The sequence below is a fragment of the Macaca mulatta genome, chromosome X (genome assembly GCF_049350105.2).
Source record: "Macaca mulatta isolate MMU2019108-1 chromosome X, T2T-MMU8v2.0, whole genome shotgun sequence".
Taxonomy (NCBI): domain Eukaryota; kingdom Metazoa; phylum Chordata; class Mammalia; order Primates; family Cercopithecidae; genus Macaca; species Macaca mulatta.
The window spans coordinates 39,909,790-39,927,606 of NC_133426.1; the positions used below are offsets into that span (position 1 = coordinate 39,909,790).

General features: G+C 45.6%; 1 protein-coding gene across 27 annotated transcripts in view; it reads right to left on the bottom strand.

The window, feature by feature from the left end:
- Positions 1-12,796: 12,796 nt before the first annotated feature.
- The window catches only part of BCOR (BCL6 corepressor), a 127,496-nt gene continuing 122,475 nt past the window's right edge, over positions 12,797-17,817 (bottom strand). For all 27 annotated transcript variants that reach the window (XM_015127212.3, XM_077988352.1, XM_015127210.3 and 24 more), the window contains 4 exons: positions 16,583-16,728; positions 15,489-15,566; positions 15,121-15,277; positions 12,797-13,949 (listed from right to left, as the gene is read on the bottom strand). In XM_015127212.3, the coding sequence (XP_014982698.3) occupies positions 13,658-13,949; positions 15,121-15,277; positions 15,489-15,566; positions 16,583-16,728 (673 nt within the window). In that variant the 3' untranslated portion in view covers positions 12,797-13,657. The remainder of the gene's footprint in view (positions 13,950-15,120; positions 15,278-15,488; positions 15,567-16,582; positions 16,729-17,817) is intronic.

The window sequence follows — 17,817 nt, forward strand, 5'->3', positions numbered from 1 at the left end:
ACATTACTGACTTCTGAAAAGTCCAAAGACCTGGCAGCCCAGAGTGCCATTGCAGCAATGGGCTGGGGCAAAGCAGTGCCCGGTTCCTATAAACAGGGCACATGCTGTTCGGTTTAGCAGAGTCTGTCTCCGCTATCCTCGGGGATAACCGCGAGACAGATGCAGGGGATCTGTTCGCTCAAGTTGCCTATTTACGTGGCCTTGTGGTCTCTGCAGGCATTTCAGTGGGGTACCCTGGTTTCTACGTGCTGTCTGGGTTCCCCTCTGTAAATATTTGTGATGCGTATGGGGAAAAGCAAGTGTAATAAGTGTAATGTTTTTAAAACATGAGCGCAAATTCTCTGATATTCTTCCCACAAAAGGTGGGGTCTAATTCATCTCTTCTTCTTCTTTTTTTTTTAAGACGGAGTTTTGCTCTTGTTGCCCAGGCTGGACTGCAATGGCACAATCTCAGCTTACTGCAACCTCTGCCTCCCTGGTTCAAGCGATTCTCCTGCCTCAGCCTTTCAAGTAGCTGGGATTACAGGGATGTGCCACCACACCCGGCTAATTTTGTATTTTTAGTAGACATGGGGTTTCTCCATGTTGGTCAGGCTGGTGTCGAACTCCCGACCTCAGGTGATCCACCCACCTCAGCCTCCCAAAGTGCTGGGATTACAGGCGTGAGCCTCCGCATCCGGCCTCATCTCTTCTTGATTATGGGCTGCCCTCAGTTATTGCCCTCTAACAAACAGGGGATGATGTGTGACCATCAAAAGTAGGTCATAAAAGGAAGTACAGCTGCGTGTGGTGACTGATGCCTGTAATCCTAGCTACTCAGGAGGCGAAGGCAGGAGGATCACTTGAGGCCAGGAGTTTGAGACCAGTCTGGGCAACATACTAAGACCCCCGTCTCTTCTTAAAATTAACAAATTAGCCAGGCGTGGTGGTGTGGGCCTGTGTTCCCAGCTACTCGGCTATGGAAGGAGGATCACTTGAGGATAGGAGTTTGAGGCTGTGGCAAGTCATGATCGAAGCACTGCACTCCAGCCTAGGTTACAGAGCGAGACCACATCTCCAAAAATAAAAAATAAATCAAGGAAATGCAGCTTCTGAGTGGCCCCCGTCTCTTCTATGGATGCTTATCCTTTCTGGAACCCAGCCACCAGGTAGAGAAGAGTCTTAGGCCACACACAAAGTGAAAGTGTTCCGGCTGACAGCCCCAGCTGTAGTCCCAGCCCATACCCAGCTTCAGTCACCAGACATGTGAGTGAATGAATGAACCAGCCTCCAGAGGATTCCAGCTCCAGCCCTTGAACCATCTCAGCTGACGCCAAGTGGAGCATAGGTGAGCTCTCCCAAGGGAGATCTGTTCAAACTGCAGATTCACTAGGAAATTAATGTTCTTGCTTTGAAACACGAAGTTCCTTTTAAAAATCTTTATTGAGATATAATTCACATACCATAAAATTAACTCATTTAAAGTGTACAATTAAATGGTTTTAGTATATTCGGAGTTGTGCAGCCATCACCACAACCAACTGGAGAACATTTTCATGACTTCCCAAAAAGGGTCCAGAATCCTCCTTCTCTCCACCCTCTTACTGCCCCTGGGAACCATTAATCTACTTTCTGTTTCCACGGATTTGCCCATTTTGGAGATTTCGTATAAATGGAATCACGCGATATGTGATCCTTTCTCACTGGCTTCTTTCACTCAGCATGATGCTTTTAAGGTTCACCCATGTCGTAGCGCAGATCAGAACTTCATTCCTTTTAGTGTCAAATAATATTCTTTGCATGTTTACACCACATTTTCTTTTTAAACTGTTTTTTTATTGCCAGACGCGGTGGCTCACGCTTGTAATCCCAGCACTTTGGGAGGCTGAGGCGGGCGGATCACCTGAGGTTGGAAGTTTGAGATCAACCTGACCAACACAGAGAAACTCCATCTCTACTAAAAATACAAAATTAGCCAGGCGTGGTGGCGCATGACTGTAATCTCAGCTACTCAGGAAGGCTGAGACCCGAGAACTGCTTGAACTCGGGAGGCAGAGGTTGTGGTGAGCCGAGATCACGCCATTGCACTCCAGCCTGGACAATAAGAGTGAAAACTCGGTCCCAAAAAAAAAAGAAAAAAAAAAGAAAAAAATTATTATGTTATTTTATTCTTTTTTTTTTTTTTTTTTTTTTTTTTTTTGAGACAGAGTCTTGCTCTGTCACCCAGGCTAGAGTACAGTGGCATGATCTCAGCTCACTGCAGCCTCCGCCTCCTGGGTTCAAGCCATTCTCCTGCCTCAGCTTCCCAAGTAGCTGGGACTACAGGCGTGTGCTACCACACCCAGCTAAGTTTTGTGTTTTTTTTAGTAGAGATGGGGTTTCACTATATGTTGGCCAGGCTGGTCTCAAACTCCTGACCTCAGGTGATCCGCCCGCCTTGGCCTCCCAAAGTGCTGGGGTTACAGGTGTGAGCCACCATGCCTGGCCATTGTTATTTTATTCTTAGTTTATTTTTTGAGGCAGGGTTTCACTCCATCATCCAGGCTAGAGTGCAGTGATGTGATCATAGCTCACTGCAGCCTCGACTTCCTGGGCTCAAGTGATCCTCCAACCTCAGCCTCCTGAGTAGCTAGGACTAAAAGCTTGAGCCAACACACTTGGCCACATTTTTCTTATTCATCAGTTGATGAACATTTGATTTGTATCTACCTTTTGGCTCTTATGACTAATGCTGCTTAGAACACTCATGCACATGTTTTGGTGTAGACATATGTTTTCATGTCTCTTGAGTGTATACCTAGGAGTGGAATTGCTGGGTAATATGGAAAGTCTGTATTTAACATGTTGAATGTACTGCCAAACTGTTTTCCAAAGTGGTTGCTTCATTTTGGATTCCCACCAGCAGTATATGAGGTATCCAATTTCTCCATGTTCTCACCAACACTTGTTATTATGTGTCTTTTTTATTTATTAGAGCTGTCCTAATGGGTGTGAAGTGCTGCTTCATTGTGGTTCTGATTTACATTTCCCTAATGGCTAATGTTGTTGAACATATTTTCTTGTGCTTATTGGCCACTTATCTATCTTCTTTGGAAAAATGTTTATTTAAATCATTTACCCATTTTTTAATTGGTTGACTTAATTTGTCTTATTATTGGGTTGTAAGAGTTATGCACATGCGCACACACATATATATTTACAGATGGGGTCTCTCTGTGTTGCCCAGGCTGGTCGCAAACTTCTGGGCTCAAGCAATTCTCACACCTCAGCCTCCCGAAGTACCGGGATTACAGGCATGAGCCACTGTGGCTGACCTAGAGTTTTTGTTTTTGTTTTTGTTTTGAGATGAAGTCTTACTCTGTCACTCAGGCTGGAGTGCAATGGCGCAATCTCGGCTCACTGCAACCTCTGCCTCCCAGGTTCAAGTGATTCTCCTCCCTCAGCCTCTCTAGTAGCTGGGATTACAGGTGCCAGCCATCATGCCCTGTTAACTTTGTATTTTAAGTAGAGACAGGCTTCACCATGTTAGTCAGGCTGGTCTGGAATGCCTGATCTCAGGGGATCCACCCGCCTCGGCTTCCCAAAGTGCTGGGGTTACAGGCGTGAGCCACCGCACCTGGCCTAGAGTTATTTATATATTTTGGATACAAGTTCCTTACCGGATACACGATTTACAAATATTTTTCTCCCATTCTGTGGGTTGTCTTTGTTTTTCTTTGTTTTTTAAGAAACGAGGGACTGGGTGTGGTGGCTCATGCTTGTAACTCCAGCGCTTTGGGAGGCCAAGGCGGGTGGATCACCTGAGGTTAGGAGTTGGAGACCAGCCTGGCCAACATGGTGAAACCCTGTCTCTACTAAAAATACAAGAATTAGCCAGGCGTGGTGGCACATGCCTGTAATCCCAGCTACTCAGGAGGCTGAGGCAGGAGAATTGCTTGAACCCGAGAGGTGGAGGTTGCAGTGAGCCAAGATCACGCCAGTGCACTCCAGCCTGGGTGACAGAGAGAGTGCCCCAACTCAAAAAAAAAAGAAAAGAAAAGAAAAAAAAAGAAAAGAAAAGAAAAGAAGGAGGGAGGGGGAGGGGAGGGGACAGGAGAGGAGAGGAGAGAAGAGGAGAGAGATCTCACTGTGTTGCCCAGGTTGGGCTGGGTTCAAGTGATCCTCCCACCTCAGCCTCTTGACTAGCTAGAACTATAGGTACACACCACTGTGTCTGACTGACTTTCTCGATGATTTAATTTAAAGCATAAAAATTGTTAACTTTGAGAAAGTCCAGTTTATTTTTCCTTTGGTTGCTTGAGGTTTGAGTGTTATAATGTCATATCAAAAAAGCCGTTGCCTCATGGAAGATTTACTCCCATTTTTCTTTTCCCAGAGCTTTATAGTTTTAGTTCTTACACTTAGGTCATTGATCCGTTTTGAGTTAATTTTTTTTTTTTTTTGATACGGAGTCTTGCTCTGTTGCCCAGGCTGGAGTGCAATGGCACAATCTCGGCTCACTGCAACCTCTGCCTCCTGGGTTCAAGTGATTTTCCTGCCTCAGCCTCCCAAGTAGCTGGGATTACAAGTGCCAAACACTACACCCAGCTAATTTTTGGATTTTCAGTAGAGATGGGGTTTCACCATGTTGGCCAGGTTACTCTCAAATTCCTTTTTTTTTTTTTTTTTTGAGACAGAGTCTCATTCTATTGCCCAGGTTACAGTGCAATGGCGCGATCATGGCGCAATCTCGGCCCATTGAAACCTCTGCCTCCCGGGTTCAAGTGATTCTCCTGCCTCAGCCTTCTGAGTAGCTGGGATTACAGGCACGTACCACCATGCCCAGTTAATTTTTGTATTTTTAGTAGAGATGGGATTTCACCTTGTTGGCCAGGCTGGTCTTAAACTCCTGGCCTTGTGATCCACCCACCTCAGCCTCTCAAAGTTCTGGGATTACAGGCGTGAGCCACCACACCTGGCCCATTTTGAGTCAATTTTTGTAGACGGTGTGAGGTAGAGGCCCAACTTTATTCTCTGTGTGTGGATCCAGTTCTTCCAACATCATTTGTGGAAAAGACTGTTCTTTCCCCATTAAATGATTTTGGTACCCTTGTCAAAAGTCAGTTGATTTTTGACAGTATTGTCAATAATCAGTACTGTATAATTAGTTGATTATATAGTATGTGTGAAGGTTTATTTGTGAGCTCTCTATTTTATTCTAGTCTATTCAATCCATTGGCCTATATGTCTGTCCTTATGCCAGTAAAAGCCATGAAGTTTTGGAATAACTCTTATGCCGCCATTGTAACTGGAATAGAGAGGCGTCAGGGATTAAGTGAGAGATGGGGAGGGAGAAAGGTGAATGAAAGGAGAGACAGGAACCTACCTATTATTTGCCTACATTTGTTTTTTTGTTTTTCTGTTGTTGAGATGGAGTTTCGCTCTTCTTGGCCAGGCTGGAGTGCGATGGCATGATCTCGGCTCACTGCAACCTCCACCTCCCAGGTTCGAGCAATTTTCCTGCCTCAGCTTCCTGAGTAGCTGGAATCACAGGTGCGTGCCACCATGCCCGGCTAATTCTTGTAGTTTTAGTAGAGACAGGGTTTTGCTTTGTTGGCCAGGCTGGTCTCAAACTCCTAACCTCAGGTGATCCTCCCGCCTCGGCCTCCCAAAATGTTGGGATTACTGGTGTGAGCCACCGCACCCAGCCTATTTGCTTAAATTTGAATACCCTAAAAGTGCCAACCTTGCACAGGCATAAGCAATCATCACCCCAGGGACTAGACCACGAGGACTGCTCGCTTTTGGAGAGCTGAAATCAAGTAGTGGAACAGAACAACTAGACTGACTTCCTAATGTTTGGGACTTGTCCTTCTCAGTCCCACCCTTTTAGTCTGAAGCCTTTAGTTGGGGACATTGCCAGGACTTGTATGGACCTTGCAAATTTAGCAGAGTTGGGGTTGGGGTGGTGGAAGCAGAAATAAGTTTTGGGTCAATCAGCGAGCCTCTCAGTTGCCTCCTAAGTGTGTTCAGGGTCAGGATCCCACTCCCCGGCAATATTAATCTGTAAAAGAAAGCCAGCCAGTTAAGGAATAATTGCAAACTCTTACAATATTCCTTCTAGGACTGCAAACATAGGATGTTTCTGGAGACCAGAACCGCTGTTTACTTCTGTTATTTTAAGTACCACTCAGGCTACAGTGAAAAAAATGTTCTGGTACCAAAGTTCATATCTTGGCATTTTCTGCCTTTCCTTGTCCCCCTCTCTCTCCCTCAAAGTTCATATCTTGGCATTTTCTGCCTTTCCTTGTCCCCTCTCTCCCTCCCTCCCTCCCTTCCCCCTTCCCTCCTTCCCCTCCCTCCCTTCCTTCCTTCCTTCCTTCCTTCCTTCCTTCCTTCCTTCCTTCCTTCCTTCCTTCCTTCCTTCCTTCCTTCCTTCCTCCCTCCCTCCCTCCCTCCCTCCCTCCCTCTCTCCTCCTCTTTCCCCTGCCTGGCTCCTCCTCCTTCTCCTTCTCTTAACCATTTCCTGCCCTCCACTGCCCACTCACCCAGATGTATCTACTGTCCTGGATTTGGTAGAGATCACTCCTCTTCTTGGGTTTATATCTTGACTAATTAGTCAGAAACCCATTAACAGTATAATGGTATTTTTGCTTACTTTAATATTTTATATAAATGTGTCACATTACATGCATTCTTCTGCAATTTACCTTCTATTTTGGTCAATGTCATGTTTGTGACATTTATGTGTCTTGACTGGAGTAGCTGGGGTATGGCATCTTATTGTTTGACTACAAGGCAATTTATCCACTTGTCCTGCTCAAAGGCCACCTCCCCAGAGCAGCCTTCCCTGACCTGACCATTCATCCAAAGTAGACCTTTTACTGTTCTTTTCCTCTTCTTCTTCCTTTTCCTATTCCTCTTCTTCCTTTTTTTTTTTTTTTTTTTTTTTTTTTTTGAGACCGAGTCTGGCTCTATTGCCCAGGCTGGAGTACAGCGGCCGGATCTCAGCTCACTGCAAGCGCCGCCTCCCGGATTCACGCCATTCTCCTGCCTCAGCCTCCGGACTACCTGGGACTACAGGGGCCCGCCACCTCGCCCGGCTAGTTTTTTGTATTTTTTAGTAGAGACGGGGTTTCACCGTGTTAACCAGGATGGTCTCGATCTCCTGACCTCGTGATCTGCCCGTCTTGGCCTCACAAAGTGCTGGGATTACAGGCTTGAGCCACCGCGCCCGGCCCTCTTCTTCCTTTTAATAGAAACAGACACTGAGGGCTGGGTACGGTGTCTCACACCTGTAATCCCAGCACTTGGGGAGCCCGAGGAGGGCTGATTGCCTCAGCCCAGGAGTTCGAGACCAGCCTGGGCAACATGGTAAAATCCCATCTCTACAAAAGAAAAAAAACAAAAATTAGCCAGGTGTGGTGGTGTGTGCTTGTTGCTCCAGGAGGCTGAGGTGGGATCACCTGAGCCTGGGAGGTGGAGGTTGCAGTGAGCTGAGATTGCACCACTGCACTCCAGCCTGGGTGACAGAGTGAGAAAAAAGAAAGAAAGAGGAAGGAAGGAAGGGAGGAAGAGAAGAAGGGAGGAAGGGAGGGAGAGAGGGAGGGAGGGAGGAGAGAGACACACTGAGGGAAAACACCAGCTTCCAGAAGCACATCTAGCCCCTGCTAACTCTGGCTCTAAGCCCTCTTTTATTGGACATGTGGCAGAGAAAAAGTGTGCGCGTTTAGGTGGGACAAGAAGCAGAGGCCAAGATGGGCTTAGACAGGTAACATCCATTGGGAGAGAAAGCAGGAAAAGGTGGGGAGGACCTTCACACTGAGATGCAGGTCTGACTCCTGTGGAAGGAGAGAAGGAAGGAGGGGTGTGTAGGAAGATTCAAAGTCTGCAATGTAGCTCCAAGAAAAGTAGCCAGGCTGATGGTGAGTCCTCAAGCCAAAGATGCACATCCTGCCAGAATGAACCCACCTCACTGCCCCCGTGATGCCCACTGCATGCTGAGGAGGAGCCACAGGAAGTGAGACCTCTTTGTGAGTGCGGTGGTGGCAGAGCAAGGACAGCAGGGCATTCTCACAGCCGGCCCTGCCACTCTAGCCAGTGGCTTCCTTCCTGCTGTCTGGCCACAGGTACTTAACGAGGTTGAGACCTGGCTGATGAATCCACCCTCAGAAATCCTTCCACTTATCTAAATCAAAGTGCTTTCGGAGAGACGATGACTTCAGAGTGAGGAGAAGAGACCCCCCGCCCCAATCCACCCCAAACAGACCCAAATCCAAACCCTGAACTCTGAACCCAAGTTTTGCAGGGTGTGTTTGGGCCCTGTGTTTTTGACAGAATATTACTTTTAGAAAAAGGAGAAGAGTGACAAGGTAATAAATGTTTTAACCTGTCTTTGTTTCACCCTTCTCTGAGGAAGCAGTAATGAGGTATTGAAAAAAAGTGTGAGATGGAAATTATGATTTTTTTCCCTCAACATTATTTCGAAAAATTCCAAACCTATGTAAAAGGTGAAAGAATGGGCAGTCACAGTGGCTCAAGCCTGCAATCCCAGCACTTTAGGATGCTGAGGTGGATGGATTGCTTGAGCTCAGGAGTTTGAGACCAGCCTAGGCAATATGGTGAAACTCCATCTCTACTAAAAATCCAAAAGTTAGCTGGGTGTGGTGGCACGTGCCTGCAGTCCCAGCTACTTTGGAGGCTGAGGTGGGAGGATTGCTTGAGCCCAAGAGGTCGAGGCTGCAGCGAGCTGAGATCATGCCACTGCACTTCAACTTCAGCCTGGGCAACACAGTGAGACTCTCAAAAAAAAAAAAAAAAAAAAAAAGGGCCAGGCACAGTGGCTCACGCCTGTAATCCCAGCACTTTGGGAGGCCAAGGTGGGCATATCACCTGAGGTCGGGAGTTCAAGACCAGCCTGACCAACATGGAGAAACCCCGTCTCTACTAAAAATATAAAATTAGCCGGGCGTGGTGGTGTACGCGTGTAATCCCAGCTCCTGGGGAGGCTGAGACAGGAGAATCGCTTGAACCCAGGAGGTGGAGGTTGCGGTGAGCTAAGATCGTGCCATTGCACTCCAGCTTGGGCAACAAGAGCGAAACTCTATCTCAAAAAAAAAAAAAAAAAGGTGAAAGAACGATTTAATATACCCTTTACCTGGATTCCCCAATTATTAATATTTTTCTATGCTTTATCTGTATAATAATAAACATATTAATATTTTTCTGTGCTTTTCTTTTCTGAACCATTTGGAAGTCAATGACAGACCTCCAATAATTCATCCCTGAGCACCCTAGCATACATATATCTCAAGAGTATGAACATTTTCCTATATGACCACAATGCCATTATCATTCCTAAGAAAATGCACATTTATTCAATAATACCCTTTAATTTACAGTCTTTATTTCGATTTCCCCATTGACTCTATAGTGACAGAAACCACATCTGTGGTTGCCTGGGGTCAGGGAGGTGTTGAAAGTAAAGGGCACAAGGGAACTTTCTGGGCTGACAAATGTTAGATGCTTGATAGGGAGTGGTAGTTACATGTATGTAAAATTGCTGAAACTCAGAACTGGATGCCTTTGATTTGACATAAATTGTATCTTATTAAGATTGATTTTTACCGATTTTACCAGTAGTCCCTTAAGTGTCTGATAGGAAATTTTACCCCAATCTAGGATTCTATCAAAGTTCATGCATTTCATTTGTCTTCTCCTCAATCTTCCCTAATCTAGAACATTGCCCCTGCTTATTTTGTTTTCATGGCATGGATTGAAAAAAAAAAAGGCGGACGTGGGCGGATCGCTTGAGGTCAGTAGTTTGAGACCAGCCTGGCCAACATGGTGAAACCCCTTCTCTACTAAAAATACAAAAATTAGCCAGGTGTGCTTGCTTGAACCCAGGAGGCAGAGGTTGCAATGAGCCGAGATTATGCCACTGCACTCCAGCCTGAGTTAACAGAGCGAGACTTCCCCCCGTCTCAGGGGGCGGGGGGAAGCCAAGTCAGTTGTCTTGTCTTCCAGAATGTGTCTGTTTCCTCATTACTGGATTCAAGTTACTTTTTTTTTCTTTTTTTGAGACAGGGTCTCACTCTGTGGCCCAGGCTGGAGTGCAGTAGCTTGATCATGGTTCATTGTAGCCTTGATCTCCCAGGCACAAAAGATTCTCCCAGCTCAGCCTCCCCAGTAGCTGGTACTATGGGCATGTGCCACCATGGCTGGCTAATTTTTATTTTTACTAGAGATGGGGTATCGTCACGTTGCCCAGACTGGCACATTTTCTATAATACTGTAGAGGTAATGCTGGGTCCTTCTTATCACCCCAGGCGCCATATGGAGCCAGTCTGTCACAGTACTGGCTAGGCTCACTCACCTTGTATGTTCTCTGCCATAGACTCGGGTCAATCATTCCTGCAGGAAGCCCCTGGTTCTTGACAGTAGGTTGTGACAGGTATAACTAGAACAGCCACATTCTAGCCATGAAGAGGGAGGACAGGGCAAAGGAAAGCATGTCCTGATCCTAAGGGACACCTTCAGAACTGGAATGAACCACTTCTGCTGTCTACCCGTGGTGAGCTCCATTGCACTCACGTTGACCTTCATGGAAACCCTTCTATGCTGCTGGTGGGTTCCTGGACGCCCAAGTGAGGGCCTATAAAGGTCTGCTCTGTACCTCTGGTGAGCTCTTCTAAACCCATGGTGTTTCTATACGGCCAATACGATCTCATCTATACCTGTGGTGTCTTCTACACCCACAGTGAGCTCCCTTCCCTCCAGGAGTTCTACTGGAATGGCCTCTCTACCTGCAGTGGGATCTCACTTATACCTGTCTTAACATCTTCACCTGTGGAGAGCTCTTCAACGCCCGAGGTGATCTTAGATCATGATTGCTCCAAACCTGTGGAGAGCATTTGAAATACCCATACTGAGTTCCTCTCAACACACAATAAGCTCCCCTGCCTTCTGGTGATGCGTCCCTCTCCCTGTGGAGTGTGATCTGGTCCATATCTGTGGCCTACTCTATGTTCACAGTGAGCTCTATTACCCATGGAGAGTTCCTAAGCAGGGGTGGGGCATTGCTTTTCATCCAAACCTTTCTCAGCCATGGGGATCTCATCTATACCCCCAGTGAGTTCTACGTCCATGTTTCCAACCACCCTGACAGTTCTTGCACTAACTGTTCCGTCTGCTAGCTCCTCCAACTGCATGAACCACAGCCTTAAATGTCTCCTGCACCAAGCTGCTTCTTCTGCACACCCTAATCTTGTGGCTCTCACCTGTTTTCCTAGCTTAATTAACAGAATGACCTTCATCCAAGATGGAAACCTCAGTTGGCCTTGGGCTCTCCCTTTGCCTCCAACCCCAATACAAAGAGCCAGATGCCCTCAAGTTTTTATTATCTTTTAAATCTGGGTGGGTAGGATCTCTCGTAGCTTTGATGGTAGTTCAGGTTTACCAGTCCTCTTTTGCTTAAATCATTTCTACAGGTCTGTTTTACTGGTCTTGTTATCTGTTTTTCTGGTCTTGTTATCTGTTTTTTTCACTTCAACACTCCCCTCTGCTTTTTGAGGGGACTTCCTATAAAACAAAAATTAAGCAAACTGTTAATAGTGGTTAACATGAGTGGGGGAGGGGAGGGGATAATAGGAAACATGTCTATTTCTGACATGATTGGACTTTTTAAATAAAAAGGTATACATTTTCTATTATCAGAAAAATTAGTAAATAAGATGGTAGGCTGCCTTTTGCCTTCAGGATACACTTCAAACTTCATTTGTAGCCAACATTCCCCTGAAAAGGACTCTTGCATTCCTCACATGGAATTTCTTCATTCCCAACAATGCCTCACTTTTCCTGTTGGGCCACAGTGTTTGCTGGCCTGACAAATACAGTGTCCTGACAGCCTTTTTCCTCTGCTTTCGCGGTCCTAGTGTTCCATACAGGATCAGAAAGCACTGAGGGCATTCGGTGCACAAATGGATTTGACAAAAGTACCCAGATGAATAGGTCTTTGGAAGGGCTGGGGGAATAGGAGTCAGGGACAACTCTGGATCCACAGGGTTCAGGAACAATCTGCTGAGGCTGTCATCCAAGAATTAGAAAGCTGCCACTGCCACAACCACTACTGTATCTCATCACCCACGAAGCTGAAAACCAGACACTGGAATGCTGGTCAGTCATTCCAACCGGCTGGCATGTCTCTTCAAATTTTCTTATCCACAGCCACTGTAGTAGGAAGGTGCCCCTACCTCATGCTGCCTTCCAAACTGAATATGCACTCAGAAAGCTAGCTGCAAGGGAGTCGAGTAGTTTTCAGCTTTCTAGCCTCTATAGTGAAGGACAGGCACAAAAGCAAGTGAGATGGCAATCAAGGGCCAACTGATAGTGCCCAATGCAGATACTGCTGGGAAAAGTCAAGAACAGAGGAAAGGTTGGCTCTATAGGCCTTGACTCTCAGGCCATGCAACAGAAGGGCTGCAGAAGTGACATAACAAATGCCTAGTTTCAGAAAAAACACTCCTAGAGAGTTGGCCATGACGTGGGACTGAAATAGGTCAAGGCCAAAGGCAATGCAAAAGCCTCCATAAGCATCAAAGGAAGACAGGAAAGAGAAGGTTCTAAGAGACAGGAATATGTCCAAGAATTGGGCTTTCAGAATAGGACCCCAAATTATATTCTGAGTATAACTCCTCCAAAACCCTCCAGTCCGCTTTGGTTTCTAGAGACTATAAATTGCTCTAAAGTTACCTATAGGGAATACATCACCAGCACCATTTAAGAAGAATCAGGGACAACAATAATGCTTTAGGAATACATAGGACACAAGGTACTTCAATTTTCTCCTTTCCTCAACAGTTTTATTGCCTTTTAAGAAAATTTTTGTAAAATATAAATACAAAGGCAGAGAATTTACTTACAAAGTTAAAACACAGATTTCAAACATAAACACACGATTCAGAAAATTTTAGTTTTATGTACATTTCCGAGCAACCTCAACATATTATGTTAGTTTTCAATATTTTACAGGGTACAGAAAAAAATAGCTCAAAGTCTTCTTTAAATAAGAGCATAAAATGTTTAAACATATAAACAATCCGGTTTGATGCGTGAAAACTAATTTCACAGCTTTTAAATTAGGATATAAAAGTTTCATACAATTAGTTGTTGTGTGTGGATATGGTTTGAATTTATATTACACACTACTGGATTACATCCAATAGCATATACCTGGCCCGAGCAGGTACTCTGTAAACAAAACAAAGTTATATCACCAAGTGCCTTCCCCAAATTCGCTCCCTCAAACCAACCACACAGTTCTGACCACTCTACACAGTCATGGCCTCTGTCATCAGAGCTTTGTATGAAATTAAGTCAAAGTGTGGAGCTTCTTTTACTCATTTTTTTTCTCCTTAAAAAAGAAAAGAAACAAATGTTCCAAGTAAAAACAAACATATCCCAAAGCATGTGTGCATTGAAAAGTAAAGAAACATTATAACAACTTCATAAAAACTGACTTAAAAGTTTAAAAGGAAAAAAACATGTTTCTAAGTCCTTCTGACTGGAGTAATTTCTCTTATATAAAGAAGAGATATTTTCATATGTAATAGTGTCCTTTCTTTACAGAAATAGTCGTATTATGACACATATGCACAAGGATTAACACTATAACACACTGTACACGGTGGGTCTGGCTTGCTCACCAGTAGTTGTCTGAGACCAGATCACTGGGGTGGAGCCACTCTACAGAGGAGCCCAGCAGAGTCTGAATTTCGTTCGTGAATTCCACCAGATCTAACAGCTCCTTACTTTCAGGGTTGAAGGCTTCCAGGTCTTTGGAGCAAGAGAACAAGAGACTTGCAGAAACCTGCCGATAAAATTCTGCCTCTGCAATGGTGACAATTTCCACGTTTGGAAAATTGCAGCGAAATATGCGGGAGGACATTTTCAATTTCTTAAGGACATCTGAAAGCAGTAGCCAGTTTCGTGGCCTACAAAACAGAAAGGAAAATGCTTTGAGTTTTCAGTAAAATGAAAAATGCTCCCAATATTAACTACCAGCCCGACTGGACCAGCCTCTAGCTATGTCCTTTCATTCTGCTCCCACTCCTCATTTCTCACCATACCTACTCTCTGATCGCCATTCTTTTTTAAGGTGAGGGAGAGTAACTACTTCTAGCAGTAGGAACTCTGGACTCATCTGTCCATCTAGGGAGGACCATCTGAATAAGCCCCATTTCTCCCCTTTCTGGTGGTAAAGTCCTGTTCATTCAGTTGTGACCACAACTCGGGTCAAGCCTATCCAAGTGCCCTGTTATCAACAGTCACTGGGGGAGTAAGTCTGTATCCCCACTTCTTTGATCTCTTCTCTCTTCAGACCCTCACTAACAGCATTATAAACACACAAGGCTGTCTCTCCTTTCCATTCAGGCATGTCCACTCCCATCCTTCCATTGTTTTGGGAGTGACACTTTCGAGAAGGAAAGTATTACATTCCTTGCATACAACCTACCATACTTTGTGATTTCCATCACTGTTTGTAATGGCATACATGTTTATAGCTTTGGGGCTGAAGAGGATGTTACTCATCAAGCAGCTCTGTCAACACACAGCAGAGCAGTCTCTTGACAAGTACACCCAAAGCGACTGGTCACTGGCATATAGGGGCTCAACCATAGGGGGCAGAGGAGATTAACTAAATCTGATGACACACCAATATCCTAAGTGTCATGTACAATGATTGTCCTAACCTTACACAAGGTGTTTTATCAGTGTAGTCCAGTACATCTCAAAACATTCTATAGTGGCCTGTTGCAGGGAGTCCTACGGAGGACACCTTCTCAAAGTGTCTAAGGATTGAAGTATTCGAGGTGCTGACCCTTCCATAAAGTTCCAGTCACCCACTTCTCTGGGGAGTGACAAGCCTTGGTGTTAGTGACGATGGCAGGTTTATACCATGCTGTGCCCCATCCCTCACCACACTGGGTATAAGGAAGCTGATGTGTACCCTTTCTGGAAAATATCTACTGCATTGTGTGAGGTTCATGGACAGTTAAGGAGTTCACTCACCCACCCACCCTCATCTGCTTAAAGGGCATTTCTAACTCCTGTCACCTCAAGAGCAGCTCAGCTAGTTTTCAACCACATGATAGCCATGCTCACCCCTGAGCCACAGATACTTGGACGTTATAACATGGTAAGAGGGGGGTCTCTGAAAATTCAAATTCAAACACATCGCTATAGGCATCGTCATCATCATCCTGGTCTTCTGGTCCTGGGGGGTTGGCTAAAACATCATAGCCACTTTCATCATCTGGTTCTAATGGAGGGCAAATAAGAGAGGAAGGAATCAGTAAACTACACAGCACGATGTCCACAGTTGTCAACAACAACAAGGACTTTAACAAGATTCTTTCCCAAGTGAGTCCTGCTTCCAGTGCCCACCACCGGCTTTCCCTCACCCATACCAGACAGAAATGGACTTGAACTTGTTCACCTCCTACTGAACTAGAGCAAACAATGCAGCTTACCACAAACAGAGCTGCCATAGAAGTCCCAAGTGCCACTGGTGTCATCATCACTGCGACCCTGTAGGTCATTTAAATAATCTGGAGAGAGAGAAAAATAAAAAAACAAGATAAAACCTACTGCCGAGAACAAAATGATGGCAGAGCCACGTGGCATTTTTTCCTATAAATTCATGACAGGCTGGCAGGTCATTTCCTGTCTTCCTCTTTCTCAGCAAAATAAAGTAGCATTACACTTATGTATCTCTTTTGTTTTCTGGACAGAGTCTCGCTCTGTTGCCCAGGCTGGAGTGCAGTGGCACGATCTCGGCTCACTGCAGCCTCCACCTCCCGGGTTCAAGGGATTCTCCTGCCTCAGCCTCCCAAGCTGGGACTAGAGGCGCCCACCACTACCATGCCCAGCTAATTTTTGTATTTTTAGTAGAGACAGGGTTTTACCATGTTGGCCAGGTTGGTCTGGAACTCCTGATCTTGGGTGATCCGCCTGCCTAGGTCTCCCAAAGTGCTGAGATTACAGGCGTGAGCCAACTGTGTCCAGCCTACTTATGTATCTCTTCTTTGATAGCCTAACTAAGCTGCTTCTTTCAACAAGTGAGCGTAATTTAAGGTAAACAAGGGCGGGTCACCAGTGAGTTAGTGGCATTCTTTGGCTGGAAGTGCCTGATAAGGAATTTAAATGCAGGTGCCTGACACTCATGAAAACCTTGTGCTTCTGCTTTAGGGATTTTGTCATGCCCGGGGCTTAAGTAATGGGTTATCTGATGACCTAACACCATAAACCTGTCCAAATAATTTCATGTATGGAAGGTTTGAGTCATTTTTCCCAGACTCAGGATGTAATCCTATGAGCCATACCTAAGTTAAGAATGCATGTGTGGAAAATGAGAATAACTTTAGGAAATCTTTTAAAACATTAGGGTGAATAGATGACTTAGCTTCACTAGAATAAAGTCAAACCACACAAAAGTTCAAACACTCGGCTGCTCTCCTTTACAGTTTTGGCCTTTGTGATTTCTGCCTAGTCAAATTCCAATCATCTATTGTATCGAGTTACCATCTAATTTTTGAATAAGACCATTTCTTGAACTTTGTCATACCTGTTAAGAACTTTTCCATAAGTTCACTGTGGGTCATTTTCATGATGGTTCTACCTGAGTACGTAGCCAAGGTGGGGTCAGCACCGTAAGAGAGAAGTAGTCGGACAATTTCCAAGTGATCGTTCTCAACAGCATCGTGCAGAGGCCTTGGAAGAAAGGCGCAATAGAATTATGCTCACACAAGCCACACTTGCTTATAAAGCAGTTGTCTCCTTTAACAGCAACAGGCAAAGCTGGGTGCGTGTGTACCTTGTGTACTGAGCCTCCTAAGAACAATATTTCATCCAAGAGGTGTGCACAGTCACCGCCACTGCACAGATAGGGAAACTGAGCTACAGTGACTGGCTCAAGGTCAAGCAATGAATCACTGTTATTTTGATGACTAACCCTTTACAGGGCAGATGAAGAGACTATTTCAGGCCTAAATCTCAAACCCAAATCTATCTTTTTTGGTGGGGAGAGGAGGTTAGGGAGGCGGGGGTGGACAGGGTCTCACTCCATTGCCCAGGCTGGAGTGCAGTGGGGTGGATCATGGCTCACTGCAGCCTCGATCTCCTGGGCTCAAGTGATCCTTCTGCCTCAGCCTCCTCAGTAGCTGGGACTATAGGCGCGTGCTACCACGCCTGGTTAATGTTTTTATTTTCTGTAGGGACGGGGTCTTACTACGTTTTCCAGGCCGGTCTTGAACTCCTAGGCTCAAGTGATCCTCCTGCCTTGGCCTCCGAAGTGCTGGGATTACAGGCAAGAGAGCCACTGCCCAGCTGCAAACCCTATCTTTTTTTTTTTTTTTCCTGAGATAGAGTCTCGCTCTGTCGCCCAGGCTGGAGTGCGGTGGCACGATCTCGACTCACTGCAAGCTCCGCTTCCCGGGTTCACAACATTCTCCTGCCTCAGCCTCCCCAGCAGTTGGGACTACAGGCGCCCGCCACCACACCCGGCTCATTTTTTGTATTTTTGTAGAGACGGGGTTTCACCATGTTAGCCAGGATGGTCTCGATCTCCTGACCTCGTTATCCACCCACCTCGGCCTCCCAAAGTGCTGGGATTACAGGCGTGAGCCACCGCACCCGGCCTGCAAACCCTATCTTAATCCAAGGCCTAAGAAGGAAGTCAAGCCCAAAATGAAAACATTTTCAACAAATTTAAGTAGTCATGGACCATGTGAAGGTAACTTACAGGGGAAAAAAGAGATCCCATCATCATGGAAGCCAATACAACAAGCAATTGTCACACGA